The sequence below is a fragment of the Saprolegnia parasitica genome, assembly GCF_000151545.1.
Source record: "Saprolegnia parasitica CBS 223.65 unplaced genomic scaffold supercont2.21, whole genome shotgun sequence".
Classification (NCBI taxonomy): domain Eukaryota; phylum Oomycota; class Saprolegniomycetes; order Saprolegniales; family Saprolegniaceae; genus Saprolegnia; species Saprolegnia parasitica.
In genome coordinates, this window is record NW_012156415.1 from 104,884 (window position 1) to 128,903 (window position 24,020).

Below are 24,020 nucleotides of genomic sequence, written 5' to 3' on the forward strand. Positions count from 1 at the left end.
ATGGTATCGGCTCGGTGGAGCTTGATGGCCACACGACCGCGCAACGCAGCTGTGGCTTGTCAGAAGGTCGCGGTCTGAGTGCCGAGAGCGCAAGAACAGGACGTGTTAATTCGCCCAAGCCACGGGTTCCACCTAGCGTTCTGTTGTTTAAATTACAAACCGGTCTATTGTCCGCGGCCTGCTATCGTGAGCGACATCGTTTACTTGGCCAAGGTCACGATCGCCTTCTTCCAGTCCTTCTCCTTGTACACGTAGCGACCCTGCATCGCGCGCTTGAACTTGCCTTCGTAGTTCATCGTGCGCACGTTCGTCACGGGCAGGCGGTAGACCTTCTGGAGGTACTCCTTCACGTCGTGCTTGGTGTAGCTCGGCTCAACGCGGAAGATGTGCTGGTTCTCCGGGAGACGCGTCTTGGCCGTCTTCGCGACGTACGTCACGGCCATGTTGGGGAAGCGGAGGCGGTTCCAGACCATCTTGACGTATCAAAACCACGAATATGCGTCCAGCGGACGGCGCCGATGCAAGATTTTAGCCAATCGACAGCGTGGATTGCGCTCAAATGCTGGGTTTTTTAACGAATCATCGAGAGGCAAATGACTGGTGGGGTTTTTGCCTCGTGAAACTCGATACAATGCGATCTCGCCGTCTTTTTCGTCGCATATTGCCGATGCATTCTGGCTGATTATCAATATAGAAGGGTCATCGCGGCGGCAATAGAGGCTGCAAGAGTGCATCATTTTGGCCAATTAAAAGCAAGCTCGATTGTGACTGGCTGGCACGCTGGCAGCAATATGACTGGAGGGAAATTACGTATTGGAATTTCTGTTCATTTCATTCGAGTTCTCGCCTGCCCACTCAACATTAAATATGGTACGTTAGGCGCGGCGACCGAATCCCGTGTATGGAGAGAGAGGGCACTAAGGTTGCGCGATTAGGATCAACCCGTCAAGCACGCCAAGGTCATCCGCGTTTTGGGCCGCACCGGTAACACCGGCAACGTCACCCAGGTCCGCGTCGAGTTCATCGATGACTTCGGCACGAAGGAAGCCCGTACCTTGATCCGTAACGTCAAGGGCCCGGTCCGCGAAGGCGACATCTTGTCCTTGATGGAATGGGAACGCGAAGCTCGCCGCTTGAGATAAATTGCCCCCTCAAAACGGAGCAAGAACAGGCCAACGCGCGTGCACCTCCTCGCTACTTTGCAGACGAAGAACGACCACAACCACCGGCCTTGTTTTGATCTGCACGGTTATATTCCAATGAGAATGTGTTAATGATGGGCAATCTCGTATTTCGTGTCGTCTTCCTTCCTCTCTCGACCGGAGCCGTTCTCTCAGCGTGCTTCGTGATGTGTGGACGCTTGGCTAACGCCACCTTCGCTGTATGCTGCTCTCCACCTGTGCTCACGTTTGCAGTCCAGCTTCGAACCGTCAGATTCGCCTCCTACAGTCAAGTCTTCACGCCCATCCTAGAGCCACGTAGCTCGCCTGCCCACCGGGCGAATCTGCTCTTCGTTTCTCTTCGTTGCTGCTTTAATGTCTTTAGGTAGAGAGAAAGCTATTTCGCCTCGCTTGCGGATCTAATCTGGAGCAAACGATGTTTGGGCCACAGTCAGGGTCGATGCTGGGGCCACAATGCGTCGTGCGTGGCACACGGGACGCGCGGGTGCGAAGATCTTCGCGGGTTCAACCTCCATACCATCGTTGATTGGCTATAATGTCGATAAATGCATCAATTTTTGGCCAATCACGGCTAGTAGCAATCGGCATGACGCAGGACGAAGTGAAGATCACCGCGTCGCTCGCGTGTGCGTACTTCCACCCGGGAAGCGCGGTGCGTGGCTGCCTCGAGATCCGAACGCCCAAGGACCTCTACGTCGAGGCTGGCGCTGTCCAGCTCCACGGCCACATCTCTGTTGACGCGGATCTGCTCACGGTGCCCATTGTGACCCTGGCCAATTTGGACGACGACCTCGCCACATCGCTCCAGCTGCCCGACGTGCGCAGCTTCTCGGGCCAAACAGGCACGTGCATCTACCAGAGCAAGCCCAGTGTCCTCTTCTCTGATACGGACGTCCACGAGACCCTGCGTACACACTTTGCTGTCGGGCTGCCAGACGACATGTGCCCGACGTTCAAAGGTCTCTCGATGCTGGCAGCGTCGATGGTAATACTGACGAGCACCAATAGGCATGTCCGCCCGCGCCTTTTATATCCTTACGTTTATTCTCAAGATCAAGGGCACTTCGCTCGCCCAGTCGCTGCATGTGCCTGTCGAAATCTACGCACCGGCGTACGCATTCCGCCTCCAGAGTCCGTGTCGATCGCCCGTACCCGCCGCGCTGCTCTCGCCGATGGTGGACGAGCACGAGAAGAAGATCGTGCCGGTTGCAGTGCGTCATGGCCACGAGATTCCGTTCGAGATGAAGCCGCGCCTCATGCATGGCCGCGTCGAAGTGGGTATGTCCTCGACACTAGTCACTAGTCACTACCGCGGCAGCTTCAACGGTGCTACTAGAGCGCGGCCTTGGTGTGCAGCAGAGCCACTTTACGATCGGGCAGCACTTGGTGCGCGTCATTTTGCACAAGCAGGCCTTCTTTCCGGGAGATACGCTGCTCGTGTCGTTTGACTTTGCGGCCGCTACCATGGCATGCGACTCGGTCAAGGGTGCCCTGGTGCTCGAAGAGCATCTCTGCGAGCACTCGCTCGAGCCGGGCAAGAAGGTCGCCACGACGACGCTCGAGACGGTCATCGAAGTCACGGCCGACCTCCTCCAAACCAACGTCTGCTCATGCGGTAGAGGATGTACAATAATCGTTGCATGTAGATGCGCTTTGGCGTGCCATTCCACGCCCAGCCGTCGATTGAAACGGACCTCGTGAGCTTCAAGTACGCCATCTCGTTCGAGTTTCATCTCGCGGGCGGCCGCATGTTCCGGTGGGCGACGCCGGTTGTGGTCGTGGCACCACTGCCGCCCGTGCCAGGCCACTTGAATGTGGCAGCGCCCGTGTACAACGGTCCGTCCCGCGCCCGCGCCCTGCAGATAGTCGTCTAAGGCGTGTTCTTATACAAGAAGTCGGAATCGTACGAAGAATACAAGCAGCAACATGAGATCTTATGCGCCTCGTCAGCAGTATATCGTGGCTGGTCTAGCGCTTAGTGGTGCTCGGCGAGGTAGTCGAACTTGCCGTTCACGCGCTTCCAGTAGTCGGACTTGGCCTTGTCTTCGTCGGTCGCGCCCTTGGTCGGGAGGTAGCCGCAGATGAAGAGCGAGGCGAGGCCACCGTAGACGAACGGGCGGAAGTACGGGCGCTTCAACTCGTGGACGATGAAGTTACCGTAACCATTCTTGTGCCAGCGGGCGGCTTTAGCGGCGACCATCTTCCAAGGGGGATAATTTGTTCGGACTGACTTACACCAGCTCCACCACTCATCGCCTTCGTACATTCACCGTACAATCGACGTACGTACACTGTACGTTAAACGTACGTAATTTTATACGTGGCATTCCGCGATGCAATACAAACAACAAGATACGGGAGCCGACGTGAACACGTACGAAGCGACGTATCCTTCGCCAGCGACAATTTCAGGTCCGGTGAGGACCCTCCCTTTGACATTTTCCCCTTTTTTGGACTTTAGCGCTTTTGGCGCGGTTTTACCAGCGTGACGACAGCGAGGTCCTTCCCTGCGAGTTATTGTTCTGCTGCTCCTACCAAGGTCCTTCCCTGCGAGTTATTGTTCTGCTGCTCCTACCACGGTAGTGGTCTTCAATTCTTGAGGTGAGGAAGGGCCCTGGGTGGGCAAGTGGGCGAATTGCGACTTGCGCAAAGCAACCCTGTGGCGATTGTTTGGCAGCGACCTACGATGGCGTATCGCTCGTCGCATCAACGTGGCGTTGTCGGCTCGCTGTAGAGATCTGGCGTCCAAGCTTGGTCTGTAGTAAGCCCTGCCTGCACGCCTGCTACACAATGTGTGTCGCGGCGAGATACATTCCAGGTATTTGTTGCACTTGGTGTAACATGGACCAAGCCTATCGTTGCCGCGTGTTCCAGGCATCACATGCCCTCCATCTCAAACTCTCGTTTATAGGATCCAGCGAAGTACCTGCTGGCTCAATGGAATATCGCTCACAGCTCATCGTATCGCGCCTGCACAGATCTCGCCGCCGGCCTTTCTCTCCGTCGGAATATCTGGACGCCACCGTTGTACTTGCACCTAGCTGTTTCAATCTGATCACGCAAGGAAGACCTGGTCGGTGCGTGGCGGTCGATGTCGCCATCAATGCTAGTATGCTGTCGCCATGGTGCTGACAGCGTGGAGCATGTTGGTACGCGACAGTCGGTCGTCCGAGGTATCCAGCTCCGCGCGCTGTGATTGGTCCATCGCGCTCGACCTGCAAGCAGCAAACCATTAAATCGAAATCTCGGTGGTGCGAATAAAAACCGTGTTTTTATGCAAGCCGCCGTATGCGCTTTAAAACTACGGAATTAAATTTTGTGGAATAAATTGGCACCCAACAGCCTGCCCGATTCCCGATTTTGGCCAGTGTCGACGACGCCCTGCCGCTGCCGATGGGAACGCACCAGGAGCCGAGCGAGTCGACAACGAGCGAGCCGCAAGACGCGCCGCAAGGCCAAGCCAGCATCCCGCCGGGCGCGCGCACCTCCGAGTCGGAGCTGCCGCAGGGTATCGCGATACCGATCCTCGAGTACAGCCAGCTCATGAAGAAGCCGGCGCTCAAGGCCATCGACTTGAACAACGACGACGAGAAGACAATGACGATGGACGACGACGACGACCAAGACTATGTAGATCCGACGCTCTTCTCACCAGAAGTCTCGCGCCACTCGATCGAGGTCGCTGTGCGCCGAGCCCGGTCACTGGAATTGGAGCTCCGCGACATGGCGCAAGAGGTCGCTGCGCATCCGCCGAGCTCGGTGGCGACCGACGTTTCATCGACGCTCCTGACGGCTGTCAAACGTATCGTGGGCGCCCGGAATCGGTACTCGCTTCTCGACGAGAAGCAAGCGTCCGCGGACGCGCAAATGGTCGGCGAGAGCGACAACACGGATGGCGATGGCATGCAGCTGAGCCCCGTGTCCAACGGCGGTGACGTCTTTAAGAGCCGACTGTCGACGCCATCGGTGCTGCGCAAGATCTCGGCCTACGGTCACGACCACGCTGGCTCGATGATCCCACCAAAGCAGAAAAAGCGCATCATGTGGCGCGATACGTCGACGGTCGCGAACGGCGACGACGACGAAGCACTCGTCCCGGACCACGAGGTGAAGATAACTATCTCGGACGATCAGACGACTATGACACGGCCTCCAAAGCGTGCGAACAAGCAAAAGACGGGCGTCATTCGGCGGCTCTCGCCCAAGGAGAAGGAAGAGCTGTACGAGCTGCGGCCAGACCTCAAGATCGTGCCCAACTGGGCGCAAAAGTACCGCGAAGAGATGACAGGCGCCCACGACTCGGTCCAGTGCAACAATTGGCTCGTGCTCTTGATCCTCTTCCTCATCTGCCTCCTCGTGTTTCTATTTTATATGATCAGCCAAACCAAGCCCGAGCAAGGTCTCTAACGTGTGATTGATTACCAACAACACATAACTATATCATATTGGTAGTTTGTCGCCTGTGGACAATATTGTCTTGCACGAGCGATGCCTCCGACGACATGAGTTCCCATTATGGCGCGCTCAACCACGCGCCATGTAGCCGTAGTTGTACTAGTATCCCATGACGGCGGAGCGAGGATAGCGTAATCGCCCTAGCTGGCTGTCCGAGGCACAGCCTTCGTGGACCTCGAACGAGCTTGGCGTACGAGACATCATACAATCAGCTACGACACAGTGCAGAAACGAGCGCAGGTAGTTGTCCCTCTGCATGTGGCTACGACTACGAGGCTAAGTTCTAGGATTCTAGGTCCGCAAGCTTGGCTGCGCCGATGACTCGTTGCGCATGGTGTTTTGCCACTGCTGCACAGACTGCGGCGTCCGCCTCCAGAGTTACTAGCCCAGAATGAGGAGCCTCCCGACGACGCACTGTCTGCTTGGCGATCGCACCACGTTCGTCGAGGTTCATGGCGCGCGGATTTGCCCTTTGTATCCGGATGGACTGCTGGCCACTAAAATAAAACGATGCACATTTTTAAATCATTCCATGCGGCTCTAGGCTTTAAAGACGATACTTTATTAGTAAAAAGATTTGGGATGGCATTTATATACCAAGGCAGGCCGCATTCGAATCCGGATACGCCAGCCTCAATTGCAAACGGTGGACCTCATAGCTTGTCGTCGTCGGTTCCTCGCGTAGTACGATGCTGCGCTACGTCTCGAAGCGAACGATGCGATGGACCGCGCCGTGCGGCCTCGGCGCATGCCTCCCGACGTCGCTGACGCTGCCGGCGCCGTGGAGCGCGCGCTTCAAGTCGTCGTCGGCGTGCATCGCGGACGAGTTTCCGGACCACCCGGTGCTCAACTCGTGCGTGTTTGACTTTCCGTTTGATGGCGCCGAGTACAACCTGAGCAACGGCCGTCACAAGTACAACCGACGCGTGGCCGACTGGGCGACGGAGAAGATCAACATCTCGATGGGCGCGCAGAACCGCGTCGACCACGAGCACATGGCGCAGCTCATTGCGCTCCTCTCGGTGCGCAACTACTACCAGGAAGCCATCGAGGTGCTGCAGTTTGCGCGCAACAACGGCGCCAAGCCGCACATCTCGGCGTACTCGCAAGTCATTGCGTCCTGCTATGCGCATCAGCGCTACGACGAGGCGCTCCAAGTATTTGACGTCATGCGCCGCGACGGCTACCGCCCGAGCTTTGTGACGTACTCGCGCGCGCTCTCGGCCGCGTCCAAGGCCGAGTACCACGACATGGTACTCCATGACGCAATCGATATACGAGCGCTCATTCAATATGGTAGACACTCAACCTCTTTGACGACCTCTTCAACGACTGCGACAAACTCACGTTCGACTCGATCAGCATTGCGTGCAACATCGTCTTGCACTCGTGCGGCAAGCACGAAGACTACAAGACGGCCACCGACATTTGGCAGCAGATGACGGACGAAAACATCCCGAAGAGCACGTCGACGTACACGGCGTTCCTGCTCTGCGCCATCAATTGCAAGCAATGGGACGGCTTTTACGCGATCTTGGACGAGGCGACCACGACCGGCGTCGAGCTCTACAGCCAGTCGTACCTCTCCATGATCCAGTCGTGCGCGCGGGCCAAGCGCTGGGAACTCGTCGTGCACATTCACCACAAGCTCGTGAGCCAAAACTTGCAGCTCTCGGGCATCGCGATCGGCGCCGTGCTCATGGCGTACACCAAGCAAGGCGCGCCCGAGCGCAGCATCGAGATCTACAACCAAGTGCTGGCCCAAGGCGCCCACTTGAACACATATGCAGTCTCGGGGGCCGTCACAGCCTACTTGCATCTCGGCGAGTACGACAAGGCGATCGCGCTCTGCGACAAGGTAGGAAGAGGATGCCATGGATGCCATAACCCTTTGCAACATTAGGGCACGACCGAGTGGCCGGCCGCCGGTATGCTCTACAAGCTCAAGGTGCAGCTCCTCATTGCGACCGGCTCGATTGACGATGCGCTCGAGCTCCTGGATGCGAAGAAGCACCTCATGGACCGGACCGCGAGCTGCTACCGGCCGCTCATTGCGTACTTTCTCGAGAAGCGCATGTACGACCAGGCCGTGCACTACTCGCTCGTGCTCTTTGAGACCAACCGGTTTGTGGCCGTGGCCGACTGGACAGCTGCGCTCTCGGCGGCGATCGCGCTGCCGGACAAGTCGCATTATTGGACGTTGCGCAACTGGATCGAGACGCGTGCGCCCGACTACGTGCCGCAGATCCCGGACGAGCTCCTCCTCGAGCGGCGCCCGCGCGAGGCAGCAGCCACGCCGCTCAAGCTTCTCTCGCCGCGGCGGCCGCTCAAGCTCTTGTAAACCAAACTAGTATACGACACCTCTTTTTCTGTAGTCCATCATGTTGTTTGTCGACTGGCAAATGGGATGTGTGATTCCATGCATGGCAGCTACTTTGCCAGCGCTTACAAGTACCGGTGCGGGTTGTGGGGCTTGCCTTCAAGCTCGTCGCGCGCAATCTGTTCGTCCTTGATGAGGAAGTAGAGGAGCGTGAACGGGCCGAGCGTGCCAAACACAAACTTGCCCATGTTGGCGCCGTTGAAGACGAACTCGCGGTCGCAGTTCTCACGCACGCCGTTCCATACTTCGATGTGCTTGTTCTTGTTGAGCGAGCCGCCGTGGCGGCGCTGGGCGCCATGGACGAGGCGAGGGGTCACGCGACGGGCCAACGCTTGCATCTTCTCTCGACCACGAAATTGCTGTGGCCGACTAGGCTCGCCCAGTGGCGACCTCTCGCTTTTGATACGAACATATGCATTCTCACAGGTCAATTGTCTCCATTTTGAAATCGGTGTCGAGGATGCATCATGCAATGATGACCTTTGCATCAACGAGAGCTATTCGACGAGCACGGAGATACAAGATGGTAATAACACGTATGGACGTTCGCTGGAGCACATTATCATCGGATTGCACGCACGCTGCAGACGTCGTTGCCGTCGTGAGGGCGGTAAAGGTGGCTGCAACCAAATGACTGGGAAGATTCGCAGCACAGGTTGTCTGTTGAGTGACTCGACGAGACACTATCTCTTCCATAGCAGATAGTATGTGCAGAAGGCGATTGATTTATTCATTATTCGATCCCGCGCTGGATTAGCGCATGCTGCTGGTAATGGTCGACATGTCCGACTCGCGCACGGTCGACGCATCTGACGGGCGGGGAATTTCCGAGCCGCGCGGGCTGAACGGCATCTCGTCCATGAGCTCCTTGCAGTGTTGCTTGAGCTGGACGCGGTACCGAGACGATTTCAGGCTCATGAGCTGCGAGAGGGCGATGGCGAGCGCGGGGTAGAGCCCACCAGCGACCAGAGTCGCGTAGGCGGCGTACCGAATGCTCCAGCACGACCGATTCGTTGGGTTGGCCGTGCACCGAGTGTACTCGTCCGAGTAGAACGTCGAGTTGAGCACCTTGAGGTAGACGTACGTGTACCAGAGACCGATCGCCGCCATTTGCACGAAGCCTAGACAACGATAAGATGGCGGGTCGCCATGAGATCTTGGTGCGTACCGGCGAGGATCGATATGTGGAGAAGGTAGTTCTCGGTGAGCGTGCGGTGCGGGTACACGGCCATGACGATGACCCACGCGAAGACAACGACAGAGAGGCCCGCGGCGATGGCCATGACGACCTGCACGATGAAGAGCGGCGTGCCGCAGTAGATCGACTGGATGACGCAATACTGCTTGTCGTACTCGCCGCCTTCTAGAACGGAGCAGTCAACCTTGCGATACGACTCGCTACAGACAACGACGGGCATGAGATCTTGCCAGGCAGGGTCGGTGCACGTACCATTGGGCATCGAACGAGTCGACGGCGTTGGGCTGCGTTGGCAGCCAGAACGAGTTGCCAGGGTCAAACGAGTCGTCGCCAAACTGCAGCGTGTAGTTGGACCACAGGCCAATGCCCTGCGAGTAGCTGGACTGGCCATTGTCGCCCGACTGCGCCATCCAGTCGGGCGAGAGTGCGCAGTACCAGACCGAGATCATGAGCAGCGCCGAGAGAAGCACACCTAAGCACGCTGCATGATCTCTTCCTGCCTCGCATGAAAGGCCACGTACAGAGGATGTCGAGAACCCGCGTCTTGAGCTCCATGGTCTCTGGGGTCGACGGCAAGATTTCCACAACCCAGCACTTGCGATTGGCCCGCAGTCCGGATAGCATCCGGTACACACCATATTTTAAAGTAATGTTGAATTTCATCTAATAAACTCTATAAAGATGCATTATAATCGACCTCCGAGCTAAAATTCAGTCGCTCTTCCACGCCAAGCCCCTCCCGCCAGCCTCTGGCGCCACAAGTTGCGGTCGTCGAGCCATCGTACAGTACGTTACCCTAGTGTAGGCATGGCGGAGGGTCCACGTTCAAATGTGTTGCGAGACGATGGCCTACAATGTACCAGACAACATGATGAGAGGATCAGATCTGGTTTGGCGCAACCAGGAAAACCCAAGGACCGAATCGTCGGCGCATATTTAAATTTCATCAAAATGCATCGGCGAGAGGTCATCTCATCAAATGCTATCGCGTAGTAGATGCGTGCACGCTCTCAAGTACTATTACCAATCGTACGAAGAAATGGACTCGTCCGGCCCTTGTCATGCTTTGCTGCCACCCTTCTCCACACCACAATCTGGATCGCGCGCCAGTGAATCGAACGATGGGCTCAGAGAGCGTCGGTCACGATGAACGCGTCGACCAGTCTTGTACTGTCCTGGACGATGGAGCGTGGGCGGTGGACACTATTAGTACATCGCTGCTCCCTAGTGTACCATAGAACTCGAGCCTGCTGGTAGAAATGACAGTCTCGATGATCGTAGCCGCTGGTGGCGCCAGCGTTGCTGCCCAGGTGCTTGATACGCTTGGTATCCGGATGAGCGTGTCTATGTATCCGGATGCTACACACCAGCAGGGCATCATTTCGGAAGATGGCGGCTGCATCCGTGGGCAGTTCGATCAGCGATGAGAGCGCCATGAGCTTGAACGAAGCGCAGCTCATCCTTGAGGACATCGCGCGCGAGTACTCGGCGAAGCGCGCCGTGGGTCTCGTGCCCTCCAAGCCCGTGCCGGCGCGGGCGCTGCTCTGGGAAGAGATGGCCCGCAGCAAGAGCAAGACGGGCGCTCGGAAGGGGTGCCTCTTTGGCCGCGACACAGACCACAAGTGCGACTGCGTCTCGTACGTCCCGTCGTATGTGGACAAGGAGTCGATTGTTTGCTCGGGCTGTGGTCATGGCGCGCCGTGGCACAAGATTGTGGGCGGCGAGCGCGTCACCATGTCCATTGTGGAGAGCATGAACCACGACGAGAACCACAGCGAGCTCTACAGTCTCTATAGCGAGTACGGCTCCGAGTACTATGGCTCCGAGTGCGACGACGATGACGACGAGGACGATGAGGACGACGACGACGACATCAACAACGAGATTGCGCGCCCACTCCAGGCGCTGCCGCCACAGCCCGCGTCGCACCGCGGCTCCCGCACTTCGATCCAGTCGCGAGCAACGTCGTCGTCGTTTGGCATGGGCTCGACAAGCTTTGGCCGGAGCAACCTCCGATCGGGTGGCGCCAACCTCGGCTCGATCCTTCAAACCGTCAACCAGATGCAACGCGACGGGCTCACGGAGGACGAGATCGAGGCCGCGCTGCGCGTCCACCAAGTCGCGTCCAGCAACGACTCGTCCGTGCTCTACTCCAACATCTCGACTTTGTAAATCCGCGTCATGAAGCCACGAAATGGGATATTTAACATGGAATTCTGTGACTTAATAAGTAAGCTGCCGCAGTCGGTCGAGGTGGCAACGAAGGTAGCTATTGAACAAACTAATAGGTGGGCTGGATCTTCTTGACTTCGGCAAGGATCTCGTCGTAGCTTTCCTGGACGTTGAAGCCCTGCTTGCCCGGCGTGACCATGATGCAGCTCGTGGGGCGCTTTGAGGCCGCCGACGCGCCGAGGTCGACCTTGGACGGCGTGAAGACGTACGCGATGTCGTTGTTTTCGCAGAGCACGGGGATGTGCGAGATGACATCGATGGGCGAGATGTCGCCGGCGATGATGCACATGCCCTTCTCGCCCTTGCGGATGGCCTTGACGACCTCCTTGACGCCACGCTTGGTGCACTTGACCTTGGTCGACTTCTTGATGAGCTTGTACACCTTCTTGGTGAGCTTCTTGTTGGCGAGCGGGTTCGCGATGATGCTAACGTGCTTGACGCGCTCCTCGTACGTCACGCCCTTGGCCTCTTCCGTGTCGCTCATCTCAATATCGATTTTGCTTTGGTCTTGGAGCCTCCACGCCACAGCGCCCACCCAACCACCAACCAACCGCCATCTTTCGTTTGATTGGTTATACACACTATTTCATTTTTGGAAGGTTACGTTGGGTTTTAGTGTATATGAAACGCATCTTGTAGGTTTTGTATGGCATACGAAAAGCAAGCATATAATTGAGAGCCATGAAGCCCTTGCACCACAGAGTTTCACGCGGGTCGACAATACTAGAATCGATATTGTAGCTTGCTGCGTCTTATGACTATAGCAGGACGTTCTACCGCGCACATAACGACTGTACCCCGCTCCGTGCCCCGGCACCGTAATGAGCAAGATAGTGCTTCGATGATGGAAGTAATACCACGGCGCATCGGCGACATGGGCGGCGTCTTGCAGCTCATCGCTCGCACTCTGCACTATGACCATCGCGTGGTCGTCGTCGATTTGTTCTAGCGTCGACGACTACAGTGCATTTCTGAGCACGACAACGACACGGACAGATGCTTGCATGTGGCCACTTGCCAATGATGGCCGCACTTGCCGGCGCTGGACGAGATGCACGCGATCACATCCGTACTATGCAATGTGCAGGGCTAGCTTTGCATCATCCTTGTAGTGCGCCATCTAGCTTCTTGACGATCAAATGGAGGTGGCAAGGATGCATCTGCGCGCGGTGAAGCCTCCGAGGTGGGTACCTTGAAACGGCTCGCGCCAAGTTAGGCACGAACATATCGTCAAAATACATGGTATTCCCAGTGTACGGACTTTCTACCCTTGTTACTGCAAAGGCGGTGTCTGAGTTGCGCGCCGCGTTCCATTCTGGCCAAGGTGGATGATGAACTGACGCGCGTGGGTGTCCACGTGGCAGCTTGGCGGCAGAGAGCTCGACCGACGAGCAGCTTGCCGTGGCAAAATTTCAGAGTACGATGATGCATTCTCAACTGGCTTTTAAAGATTGCCACTTGAAGCCGCACCATTGGTGTGGCCTGCACGCTTGCACCACCCTTGCCGAACTCGGTCACTCGTCCCTTCCCTCTTTCTGCATCGACGAGCCGTGTCGTTCGCCGTCTATTTGTCGCACGAACCCGATGTGCAATAGTTGACGTCCGATAGGTGCGTTGCATGTCCAGCGACATCGAGCTGGTTTTGGCGGCAACGTTCGCGCCAAGGACCGGCGTCAGCATCACCAGGTGTCCTGCCGGTTCGCCCCTTCTACCTCGGCATTTGTATGCAAGGGACCTTTGCTAGAATACAAATGACGAGGCACGGATCTCGGGCCATGGCCAATCCAAACGCTTCGTGCCAGCGCCGACATAAAAAGAAGCGCATAATACAATGCAACCCTGCCGTCCACCATACCAACAGTACGATAATTTATTAGAAATTCAATCTCGTGGACCCGCAGCCACAGGCAGCCTGTGTCCATATGCGGAATTCGGCACGTGGCGATTCGGCGCCAAAAGAAACTTGCTCATTGTATGCGGGTAGCCTTGTGACATACAAACCACAACCCAGAGCGCTAGACAGGCAGCCCATACAAAGACCAAGTGCTCGCCGGACGCGCGCGAGCGCAATTTGCGAGGTAAACACTCGTGACGAGCTATCAAATGTCAAAGGTATACGACGTGTAGCAAGGGCACCCATGATGCCCCACTCATTTCGCAAGAAGCACGCAACAGCATGATGACGGATCTCAGCTGTGTCGAGGAACTCCATGCGGTCGCGCCCACAGAGATGCTCGAGCCGGACGCCGTGCGCCGCCACCTGCGGCTGCTGCTGGCCAAGGAGGACAGCCCGCGCCCGAGCGGCTACCTCGCGTCGGTGCAGACGCAAGGCATGGTGGCGTCGTGGCGAAAGCGCATGGTCGAATGGATGCTGCACACGGGCAAGGCCTTTGAGCTCAGCGCCGACACGGTCGAGTGCGCGATCCACTGTATGGACGTCTACTTGGCCGCGCTCTCGGTCGACAAGATTGTGCTGCAACTCGTGTCCATGGTCGCCATGTACGTCGCGTCCAAGATGCACGAGCCGCGCCCGATCCTTATGGAAGAGATGGAGCTCCTTTGCCAGCACAAGTACCCGCGCAGCGAAATCATCCTCATGGAGAAGCAGCTCCTCCACGTGCTCAAGTGGCGCCTCAACCCCGCGACGCCGATTGCGTTTCTTCGGGACCTCCTCACCTTCGAGTCGGTGCCGTCCATCCAAGCGCATCTCGAAGAGGCGGCCATGGAGCTCCTTGAAGAGTGCGCGATCGACTACGAGTACCTCGTGTTCCCGAGCTCGGTCGTCGCTGCCGCCGCCCTTGAAGTCGTGTGCGCCACCCAATTTGGCTGCGCGAGCCCCCTCGCCGCATATGCACTCGACACGCTCGGCGTCGACGCAGCTGCTTTCAAGGACTGCGTCGCCCGCATGATGACGCTGTACGCGCCTGCCGACGTCGAGCCCGAGCTCGCAACCCTCGTGTACGAGGCCAAGAACGACGTGGTGGCCGAGGATTGCAAGCCTCGGAGTGCGAGCCCGACGTCCATCGACAGCCCCGGGCGCGTCGAAAAGAAGCGTCGGCGCGACGACGATGACAACGAGGAGGCCGTCGCCGCGTCGCCCCGAAAGAAGCAGCGGGCGACTGCTTAGATGTGTACATCGTCGCTTTTTATTAGAGTCTAGATCCGTTCATGTGTCCGGCTGCGTAACCCAAGCCAACTCATACAAGCTTATTTATCAACTACGATCTTATCTTCTCGGTAGCACCATTGGCGTCAACGAACAACCATCATCCGCTGTCCCATATATGGCTACTGCATCTGGTCATGGCAAGCCAACTCTGAGGTTGAAGCGGACGTCAGTTATTACCGCTCTCGGTGCAAATAATACCAGAAACGACCAGTCCCTTCGGCGCCGCCATGGCCTCGAGGAAGACCACGGCGCATGCGATCGCACAAGACGAGTGCGATGGCGACGACAACAACAACAATGCAAAGACGAGTTGCACCGAGCCCCGCAAGGTCATCATGCCCAAGCCATGCCCCGACCTCCGCGTCCGGACCGGCGGCTTCCAAAAGATCGAAGAGCGAACATGGAACGTCATGCGGTCCCGGCGCACGATGACCAAGCAGGCGGCGACGCCCGAGCCGCTGAACAACGACGACTAAGATGACACTAAGATGCATGAAGTGGCGTCGAATCGCTTGCATGATCATGCTGCTTCGTCGGCTGGAGCGGCCTGCTTCCGCCATGCTCTTTTCAACAATACTGGCCAATGGAGGCCGCGTATTTTCTAAATAATGGACCAATCGCAGACGTCTGTATCGTATTTTGACCAATCAATGGGATGCGTCGGGTGCGGAATACAACCAATAAGCGGCGACAGTCTTGGCGGGCTCACAATTCGATACTGAGGTGGCCGCCGCCAGTAGCGCGAGTCCGTGATCTCGCGACCAAGTATGGAGAAGAAGATGGAGAAGATGATCCACAACAACATGCAGCTCCTCGGCAACCGCATCCCGAAGGCGAAGCGCGCCCAGACGATCCTGGACATGGCCCGGATCCAGCACGAGAAGAAGCGACAGCGCGTGATCGAGGAGGACGAGGATGACGACGACGTGCCAATTCTTCTACCCGGCAGCCGAACGCCGACGCCAGTAGCGCAAACAAACGTCGCCCGCGCCTCGCCTCTGGAAGGCCACGTTGACGCAGCCTCGACGCCGACTGCGGTACGACCTACTGCTGAGGCGCACATGTGGCTCATTGTATCTTGGTAGAGCAAGCCTGCGATCCGCGCCGGTAAGCCTCATTTCTCTCGTCTTGAAGCACTTGGCCCACACGACGAAGCAGTGAGCGTGCTCGCGCGGCTGCCGTCGCCCGCGGTCGCCCAGTCACCGAGTCGTCCTCGCCCCCCCATTCTCCTCCACAACCGTGCATCAGCGACTGCGGTGACGCCGCTCGCATCACCCGCCGTGCGGTCGCCCGAAGGTACGCAATGCTACACGATTCAACTGCGAACGGATGCACGCTAGTGACGCTTCTTCGGGTGGAATCGGCGCCACCAGTTGCCTCAGCCGCGCCACCAGCTGTGCCACAAACACCAGTTCTTGAGCGCGTCTCGTCGCCGCCAGCCAAGAAGCCCAAGAAGGCGCTCTCTACGCTCTCGTCGAGCTTCAAGAGCATGTGCTTTTCGACCGAAGACCCGGCGACCTCGATCGATGTGACGCCGGACGGCCAGTGTATCATCATCGCCTTCTCCAACGGCTCGGTGCGCCTCTTTGATATCAACAGCTCGTGCACGGAAGAGCGGTAAGTATCTTGCCGCGGAAGTGACATCTGAGGATGTGTTGCAGGTATGGCTATCTTCTCGGACACCTCGACGAAGAGCTCAACCAGCAAATGACGCCGGCGACGGTCCGGCTCAAGGTGACGCCGGACGGGTCCTACTGTTTCGTGGGCTGTCGCGGCACGTCGCCCAAGACCGTCATGGCCATCCACTTGGACCGCTTCCGCCACCACAAGAGTATGGACTTTCAACGCGTTCTATCAACTTGATATTGATGTGCTTGGGATAGGCAGCGAAGACGAGACCAATTTGCTCAAATTCTTCTTCAGCGACGCCAAGTTGCGGGTGCGTGGAACTCTCCACCGTGCGTATTAGTGTGGACGACGTATGATGTCCATATTAGGGCTTTGCGGATGCATCCGACAATACGGCCACGGACCCGCAGAAGAAATCGTACTTTCTACTCTTTGGCCTCGGCGTGCAAAATTTCCGGCTCTGGAAGTTTGAACAGGCCGAGAACCGCCGGCCCATGTGGACGTACCTTCGCCAGTTCAACTCTGCGAGGTAGATGGTCTCGAAATGGCTCTCGGTAGCAAGAGCACCTTTTGTAGCAACACGGCCATGCACGCAGCCTTCTTCTCTGCGTCGTCGGCCGGCCTCTCGTTTGCTGGCGTCGGCCTGGACAGCAACCTCCGCATCTTTACGTTCACAACCGACTCGGCGCTCATCGAGGGCGGCGAGACAAGCCAAGTTGTGGTCCCCAACACCAAGGTACCCACGTCCATATCTTGCACGCACGGATGGATGATCCGATATGTATAGGACATTACGTACATCAAGGGCCAGTACGCGTACGGCTACACCAACGTGGGTGGCTTTTACCGCCACTCGCTCCTCGGTATGGACACGACGCATCCATATATCACGACGTAGCGATGGTGTATCGTAGAACCATCGGCGCCGCGGCAAGAGTTTTTGCTCAACGTGGATGCGTCCAACGCGCGGTCCCGCGGCGCGGGCATCGTCGACCACATTTACGCGACCGAGGTCCGTCTCGACCCATATCGGGTTTGGTTGGATATGGATGCATATGGTAGAATGGCAACCACGTCTTGGCGCTGGCCGATGGCACCGTCTACTACTGCAACCCGTCCGTGTCCATGTCGCTGCACATGATCGGATCCACGATTGCACCGGGCTTGGTCCAAAAATATGGGATTCCCGCGGCCATCTACGTGCCGATGACGGCCCAGTCGATCCAAGAGCCGGTGGTTGCGGTCACGTCCAACTGCGAAGACGACCGCGACGGCTTCTTCACCGTGGATCCGGTCAAGAAGCTCGAACGCGCGCTCGAGCGCGGAAAACCATCCATCGGACTCACGTGCTGGGTGTGCCAAAGCCACACGTCGCTGCATTGGGGCGTCAAGAATAAAGCCATCAAGCAAGAGACAAGCAGCAAGGGCGGCAGTAGCAGTAGCACGAACAACAACGTCACGCCGCCGAAAGCACCGACGCCGCGCCCGCCGAAACCCGCGGCGACGTCGACGGCGTCGGCTGCACCGAGCCGCCACGAGCTCGCGACGACCGTCTCGACGCTGACCAAAGAGCTCGCCAACGCCCAGAAGCGAGTGACGCAAGTGAAGAACGAAGCTGACCGCCGCCTCCGCGCCGAGCTCCAGCTGCGCCGGACGTGGAAGGCGCAGACACTCGAGTACGAAGAGAAAATCGACAAAGGTGCTATCTACATCGCACCGTCGTCGTTTCGATCGAACTTTTTTGCTAGCGCAAACCGCTGCCGACGTGAGCCACGCCAAGGTGACGGCGCTGCGTCAAAAGCTCGCCGAAGTCGAAGCCAAGGTCGCGCACGAGGCGCTGCGGGCAGAACAAGAGGCAGGTGTCCGGCTGCAGTACGAGCAGCTCTGCGTGCAAGTCAAGGCCAAGATCGCCCAGGCCGAAGCGCAGCAAAAGGTCCTCGAGCAAACGACCAAGACGCTGATCCGCGAGATCGACCGCAACGTCCAGTCGCTCAAGGTACACACACCATCGAGTTCTTAGCTCATAAGTCGTGGGAATGTAGGCGGACACGGCCGAGACGGTCGCGGCCATGGGCAGCGCAAGCCACGGACCCGAATGCGTCATTTGCCGCGACAAGACAGCGAACATGGCCGTATATCCCTGCGGCCACCTCTGCTTTTGCCAAGAGGATGGCGAGCGCTACCAGGCGCACGCGATCCACTCCAAGAACTGCCCCGTGTGCCAAGTCGAAGTCATTTCGCTCCTCCGCGTCTACGCCCCTTGAATCCATCGATACCGTCTCCCGCCCGCTTAATATATACTAGTTGTTATTGCCACACCGTTCTTATCTTTCTTAGCTACAGCAGTCCATCGGTCGATAGATATCCTTGAGTCCTCGAAGGCGCGCTAGCGGATGTCGGAGCTCACTTCAAGTTTCTTTCTCAAGTCGCGCCACCGCTCAACATGCACACGTCTTCGAGAAGAGGTCGTCGACCACGCCCCGCCCATAGCTTTCAGCAATTCAAGGAGGCTGTACATTGCTGTTGCACCCACAACGCCAACTTGGCAACAACCATCAAGTATCGGCATGGTAGAGACGCAAACAACAATTGAGTGGTTTTATTCCGTAGTGTCTAGCCTGGTCTTGGTCGATGACTAAAAGTACAAGCCCGGCGACTGGGTCGTCGCCCACTGCGCCGTGCGGAGAGCACCGAGCGCAAACACCTCACGGCGCGTCGCAACGTGCTTGATCTCGATGCGCTCGCCAGGGCCGGCAAAGTAGACGGTGTGCGTGCCAATCTCGTCGCCGAGGCGGAGGCTTTCGCAGCTCACGGTCTCAAAGACGCCGGTCGCCTTGACAGCCGCCGAGAGCGTCTTGCCCGTGCCGCTGGGTGCGTCGAGCTTCTTCGTGTGGTGCACCTCGAGCACCTGCGTGTTCCACGAGCCGTCCTTGGGCAGAGCGTGCGCGGCCGACGCCGCCAGGTCCGCGACCAGCGGGACACCGATCGAAAAGTTGCTCTTGATGACGACCGGCGCGCGCTCGGCGTACTTGCGCAGGAGGTCCATCGGCAAGCTGCCGGTCGTGCCAATCACAAGCGCCGGCGACGACGTCCCCGCAAGGAGCTTGGTCACGAGCGCAGCCGTGCCTGCTGGCAACGTCACGTCAATCACCACCTAGTATCAATGTATCAAGGTTGGCCTTTCCGGGGGATGAGAGGTGTACCTGCGCCGAGGCGGGGAGCGGCGCCGGCGTCCGGACGTCAATGGTCGACGCTGTGAACGCTGTCGTGTCCTTGGCGAGCTCGGCCGCAATCAAGTTGCCGAGACGTCCCTTGGCCCCGTGGAGGGCAATTGAAAGCGATTTCGACGACGTCGACGCGGCGGCCAGTGGTGCCGTCGACGCTTTGAGCGCCTGGTACTCGGTGATGGCGGCGGCGAGGCGGTCGGCCCCGAGCACCATCTCGTCGGCCGTGTACCACGAGAAACTCAAGCGCAAAAAGTTGGTCATGGACGCGCCAAACGACGAGCCCGGCAAGAAAAGCACCTTGTGCTTCTCGGCGATCGGGAGGAGCTCCGAGGCGAGGAGGCCCTTCGGGAGCTTGACGAGGATAAAGTAGCCGCCGTCTGGGCGCTCAAACGTCGTGCCCGCCGGAAGCTTGGCCGAGAGCGCCTTCATGAGCGTGTCGGCGCGCGACCAGAGCGTCGCAGTCGTCCAGTCGAGGTGCGTTTGCTGGCCACCCGACGTGATCGCCGCATGGACAATACCCTGGACGACGGGGTTGATGCCGCCGCTGCTGTCGAGCTGTCCGGACGCGATCAGCGGCTGGAGAAGCTTCGTCGACGCTTGGATCCACCCGAGGCGGAGCGCCGGCGCGAGGATCTTGGAGAACGACCCGAGCGCAAACACCGTGCCGTACTTGTCAAAGGTAAACATGGGCGGCGGCGGCGTAATGTGCGGGAACGAGAGCAGCTGGTAGACCTCGTCGGCGAGGATCATGAAGCCGTACTCGTGGCTGAGCTCGACGAGACGCGCGCGCTTGGCGACGCTCATGGTGCGGCCCGTCGGGTTGTGGCACGTCGGGATCGTGTAGAGCGCCTTGGGCACGACGCCCGACTTGAGGAGCGCCTCGAGTTTGTCGACGTTGAGGCCGTCTTCCTCCATTTCGATCTGGCGAATGTTCATCTTGAAGTCCTTCATGATGCTCAGCGCCAAGAAATACGACGGCTCCTCAAGGAAGACGAGGTCGCCCGACTTGAGGTAGATGGAGCAGAGGAGCGCGAGGCCGCCCGTGACACCGTTCGTGATGAAGAGCTGCTCCGGGTCGACAGGTGCCTGGTACCCTTTCGAGAGAAAGGTCGCAAGCGACGCTCGGAACTTGGGGTAGCCCTGGATGTGGCCGTACTGGAGGAACATCGGATCCGACTCGGTGAACTTGGCGGCCGCGCTCTCGCGGATGAGCTGCAGCGGCAGCATCGTCTCGGCGGGCTGGCCCACTTTGAAGTTGATCATGACGTCCGCCGTCGGGACGATGTATTGGCCGTAGTCGCCCATCCTCAGAGATTTCGAAAATGCAAACTGGGAACCGTCCGAAGCTTGGATCGCGACATGTTGAAGATTGTATGCTATACAAAGGTTAAGTGAATGAAAGCAGCCCCGCGATTGGCCCGTACGTGGCAAGACCACAGGATTCTTCCCGCGACCGTGTGGCGACCTCGAAGGTGCTTGAGCAATCGGTGCGTCGTTGAAGTCGTCACATGGATACCGACTGCCGATCACATACGACTTCGGACAAGTTAGTGTAGCCAGTCCTGTACTACTACTACTCGTACTCGATAAGTGAACGGCAACAGGAATCTCATCCTGGCGCTTCAATTTGACACTTGCACGTGGCCGAGCACGAAGCGAGAGGCAGATTCAAGCATTCGGGCTACCAAGGGCATGCAATAGCCTCTTTCCTTCGTCAGTAAGAACGTCCTTGGTATTCTGGTGGCATACCAGCCTGCAAGGAATTTATTCGTAGTATTTCATGCCATTTCAAGTCCTTGGGTATACGATCAACTCGGATCAGTGCACGGGGCAGGCAAATAAGGTTCGCGTTGTTGATCATTGCGCCGTACCACGCGACGAAAGCAGACTACAGGAGGACAGGAAACGTTATGCGAGCCAATCATGGATCGCCACGTCATGACGGGCGCTCCGTCGCACGCGCGCTGCTATCAATATTGTACAACGCGAGAGAGTTGCCTGTAGCCGTCTGTGCTAGTGCGTAGGCAAATAGCATTTCTCAGACTGACATTGGTGAGTGAGGACAAGGAAACCATTTCTCAGACTGGTAGAATTGGGAAAGCCAAGAGAACCTGCAGAGGCACCAAAGGGATGGCTCGAGCGGCGTGCGTAGGACGTGCATGGATTTCGGACCTTGCGGATCGCCACATGCAATGCCTCATGCCGCGTGTAGTTCGTGCACGACACATTCCAATGGCTCGGATGCCGTGGTATCCAAATTCGTGAGAAGGCTCAAGCGTAGCCGTTCAACGAGCTTTCCGTCGCAGTAGCAGAGCAAGAAGCAGTCGGTGCCGCGCAAGCTAATGGTCGGACAGCGCTTGAGACGCGGGTGGCTGTTCATTGCGCTGTAGACTGAATCGCCACGCACCGTAAGCTGCGGTGCAACGCGAAGCTAGGAGGGTGTTAGGGTGGTTAGGAAGACCGGGCGACGCGGAACAACGCAACGTTCTTGACGTTGTTGAAGCGAAACGGGCTGAAGTTGACCTTTGCGCGCCGACGACACCAGCCGCGTCCTATGCTTCAGAACTCGCCCACGTGTACAGCACTGCAGCGTACTAGTACAGGCAATCAAACCATAGACCAGAGGGAAACAGGCCGTCAGTAGCCCCATGGCAATGCTCAGAACTGCGCCATCTGCTTCGTGATTGCGGCGATTCCCGGCACAAGACAGTAGAACATCCACGGATAGACGCGCACGATTGCAGCAACATGACCGGTAATGGACGCGATGATCGGGGCGTGGACGACGACGGCGATCACAAGAAGTGTCGGGTCGACTTCGGCAAAAAGACGTGCTGCTTCTTGCAGCAATTGAGCAGTGTGTGTACCTTGCCACGGCAAGTGCTCGGAGAGGTACGCCGCTAGTGGCTATGTAAGAGGTTGCGTCAACCGTAGAGAAAAGCCGTCCAGAGCCTACGAACGAGGAGACGTGGCAGAGCAAGATGATGCTCGCAATGAGGCCGAAGCAGTGTCGACGTATGCGGTAGCTGCACTTGGGTACGTGCGCGGCAGCAATTCTGGCGCGCCGCATCGCTCTATCATGGGTCGACACCAAAGTGCCTGGGCTATCGACGAAGCGTGCTAGTCGATCGGTAGACGAATCAATAGAGTTGACTATTGAGTCAACCATTTTCGTACACTATGTACCAGCTACAACAACGACGCAAGATTTCGCGCGCCGGGTGCTTCCCGCGCCGACGCGTAGCACACGCGCAGTCCTTCAATTTCGCTCGGAATCCGATCCGTCGCGACCGTTGCTGGCGGTGTCAGAATGACGTAGACCGAGTCAAAGCCGGCGAGGTGCGGGTTGCTCGAAATGACATTGTGGAGCTCTTGGATCGCGTCCCAGGGCAGTTGGCGCACCGGCGTGACCGCCATTCGCAGGTAGTAGACGCACTTGTCTTGCACGCAAATCGCATCGACACCTGGCAACAGCACGTAATAGTTGGGCGCCCAGTACGACTTGTCGATCCATCTCGTCCCGAGGCAGCTGAGGTAGTTTGCCTTGGACGCATCGTACAGTGCAGGATTGAACCGTGCAGTGACCACCAGAGACGTCGCTTCGCCCGAGAGCACGAGCTGCAAAACGCCTTCAAACGCGAGCTTGTGGATCGTCGCTTCGTAGAGCGACTTGTAAAGCGCCGTGTACGTCGTCGTCTCGACCCATCGGAGCGCGTCAGCAACGGCATCGATGCGCTCCTTGGCGATCCAGTGCCGCTGGACGACGCCGGCGTCCAAGACGCGTTGGCCTCGGTCGAGGTAGCACTTGTACTGGTCAATGTCTTGAATGTACGTGCGTCGAATCTCGTCTTCGTCAGTGAGCGCACTCGGACATCTGCTCAACCTCTGGACATGAGATACCAGTGCAAGCAGCCGCCAGCAAGCACGTAGCGCTCCTCAAACGTGCTCACGACCTCCTTGTAGATGCTACACGCGTCACGAAGTGCGTCCTTGGACCACGCGGGAAGAACCAGTGGTACGCGCTTGTCGTCGTCCTTGATGCGGTACTGCGCCGACGTCGAGATAATTTGGCACAAAGCGACGGTTCTGGTCAATGCATCCTTGGTCTGGAAGTCCGACTCGAGATAGCCGTCGCCAACGACGAGGAGCGTTTTTCCTTGAGCTCGGGTCTCCGCCGCGATCGCCCCGAGGAGGTTTGATAAGTCCGCTCGCTTCAAGCCGGGGTGCTTGGTCACGTGCCCACCGCGGAACCAAAAGACGGCGTCGCGCAGCGTGGTGCCATTCAAGACGTTGGAGTTGACGTTCTGCACGCGGCGCGTAAAGAAAATGTTGACGTCGTGGTACACGCCGAGGTAGGCGTAAAAGAGAGCGAGAAGCACCGACTTGCCAATGCCTGGCGACCCCGTGAGGAGCAGAGGCAGCCACAACGCGTCGGTCGTATCGCGCGGGGTGCGGCCATCGTCTGCGTCCAGAAACATGTCTGGACGACGTTTGCGTTCAAGCGCAGCAAGCACAGCGCTGTCGTCAGCATTAGCAGCGTAAAGTTGAC

The 24,020-nt window shown here is 57.9% G+C and overlaps 12 protein-coding genes across 12 annotated transcripts; 8 read left to right on the forward strand and 4 right to left on the reverse strand.

The window, feature by feature from the left end:
- Positions 1–867: 867 nt before the first annotated feature.
- SPRG_19973 (40S ribosomal protein S28) lies at positions 868–1,142 on the forward strand (the record flags this gene model as incomplete). The annotated part of the gene is made up of 2 exons (XM_012345115.1): positions 868–870; positions 936–1,142. 2 exons carry the CDS (start codon positions 868–870, stop codon positions 1,140–1,142), a joined length of 210 nt encoding a protein of 69 aa, XP_012200505.1.
- A 625-nt stretch (positions 1,143–1,767) lies between these two features.
- Positions 1,768–3,055, forward strand: SPRG_19974 (hypothetical protein; the record flags this gene model as incomplete). Its single annotated transcript, XM_012345116.1, has 4 exons — positions 1,768–2,140; positions 2,190–2,459; positions 2,518–2,783; positions 2,828–3,055. The coding sequence occupies 4 exons, from the start codon at positions 1,768–1,770 to the stop codon at positions 3,053–3,055; spliced, it is 1,137 nt and encodes a 378-aa protein (XP_012200506.1).
- A 1,519-nt stretch (positions 3,056–4,574) lies between these two features.
- SPRG_19975 (hypothetical protein) lies at positions 4,575–5,588 on the forward strand (the record flags this gene model as incomplete). Its single annotated transcript, XM_012345117.1, has 1 exon — positions 4,575–5,588. One exon carries the CDS (start codon positions 4,575–4,577, stop codon positions 5,586–5,588), a length of 1,014 nt encoding a protein of 337 aa, XP_012200507.1.
- Positions 5,589–6,325: 737 nt separating this feature from the next.
- SPRG_19976 (hypothetical protein) lies at positions 6,326–7,977 on the forward strand (the record flags this gene model as incomplete). The annotated part of the gene is made up of 3 exons (XM_012345118.1): positions 6,326–6,889; positions 6,937–7,494; positions 7,552–7,977. The coding sequence occupies 3 exons, from the start codon at positions 6,326–6,328 to the stop codon at positions 7,975–7,977; spliced, it is 1,548 nt and encodes a 515-aa protein (XP_012200508.1).
- A 104-nt stretch (positions 7,978–8,081) lies between these two features.
- SPRG_19977 (hypothetical protein) lies at positions 8,082–8,428 on the reverse strand (the record flags this gene model as incomplete). The annotated part of the gene is made up of 2 exons (XM_012345119.1): positions 8,082–8,357; positions 8,423–8,428. 2 exons carry the CDS (start codon positions 8,426–8,428, stop codon positions 8,082–8,084), a joined length of 282 nt encoding a protein of 93 aa, XP_012200509.1.
- A 341-nt stretch (positions 8,429–8,769) lies between these two features.
- SPRG_19978 (hypothetical protein) lies at positions 8,770–9,769 on the reverse strand (the record flags this gene model as incomplete). The annotated part of the gene is made up of 4 exons (XM_012345120.1): positions 8,770–9,137; positions 9,185–9,414; positions 9,467–9,686; positions 9,736–9,769. The coding sequence occupies 4 exons, from the start codon at positions 9,767–9,769 to the stop codon at positions 8,770–8,772; spliced, it is 852 nt and encodes a 283-aa protein (XP_012200510.1).
- An 834-nt stretch (positions 9,770–10,603) lies between these two features.
- On the forward strand, positions 10,604–11,386 carry SPRG_19979 (hypothetical protein; the record flags this gene model as incomplete). The annotated part of the gene is made up of 1 exon (XM_012345121.1): positions 10,604–11,386. The coding sequence occupies one exon, from the start codon at positions 10,604–10,606 to the stop codon at positions 11,384–11,386; it is 783 nt and encodes a 260-aa protein (XP_012200511.1).
- A 23-nt stretch (positions 11,387–11,409) lies between these two features.
- SPRG_05700 (hypothetical protein) lies at positions 11,410–11,979 on the reverse strand. Its single transcript, XM_012344989.1, has one exon. It carries the CDS (start codon positions 11,928–11,930, stop codon positions 11,496–11,498), a length of 435 nt encoding a protein of 144 aa, XP_012200379.1. The 5' UTR covers positions 11,931–11,979; the 3' UTR covers positions 11,410–11,495.
- A 1,697-nt stretch (positions 11,980–13,676) lies between these two features.
- Positions 13,677–14,573, forward strand: SPRG_19980 (hypothetical protein; the record flags this gene model as incomplete). Its single annotated transcript, XM_012345122.1, has 2 exons — positions 13,677–14,486; positions 14,526–14,573. 2 exons carry the CDS (start codon positions 13,677–13,679, stop codon positions 14,571–14,573), a joined length of 858 nt encoding a protein of 285 aa, XP_012200512.1.
- An 809-nt stretch (positions 14,574–15,382) lies between these two features.
- On the forward strand, positions 15,383–15,757 carry SPRG_19982 (hypothetical protein; the record flags this gene model as incomplete). The annotated part of the gene is made up of 2 exons (XM_012345123.1): positions 15,383–15,652; positions 15,701–15,757. Coding segments are annotated over 2 exons (327 nt in total), but the record flags the coding sequence as incomplete, so codon positions are not given.
- A 347-nt stretch (positions 15,758–16,104) lies between these two features.
- On the forward strand, positions 16,105–18,508 carry SPRG_19983 (hypothetical protein; the record flags this gene model as incomplete). Its single annotated transcript, XM_012345124.1, has 10 exons — positions 16,105–16,232; positions 16,277–16,446; positions 16,499–16,554; positions 16,613–16,773; positions 16,821–16,980; positions 17,032–17,107; positions 17,159–17,256; positions 17,307–17,943; positions 17,993–18,240; positions 18,287–18,508. 10 exons carry the CDS (start codon positions 16,105–16,107, stop codon positions 18,506–18,508), a joined length of 1,956 nt encoding a protein of 651 aa, XP_012200514.1.
- A 371-nt stretch (positions 18,509–18,879) lies between these two features.
- Positions 18,880–20,776, reverse strand: SPRG_19984 (hypothetical protein; the record flags this gene model as incomplete). Its single annotated transcript, XM_012345125.1, has 2 exons — positions 18,880–19,398; positions 19,448–20,776. The coding sequence occupies 2 exons, from the start codon at positions 20,774–20,776 to the stop codon at positions 18,880–18,882; spliced, it is 1,848 nt and encodes a 615-aa protein (XP_012200515.1).
- Between the last annotated feature and the right edge of the window lie 3,244 nt (positions 20,777–24,020).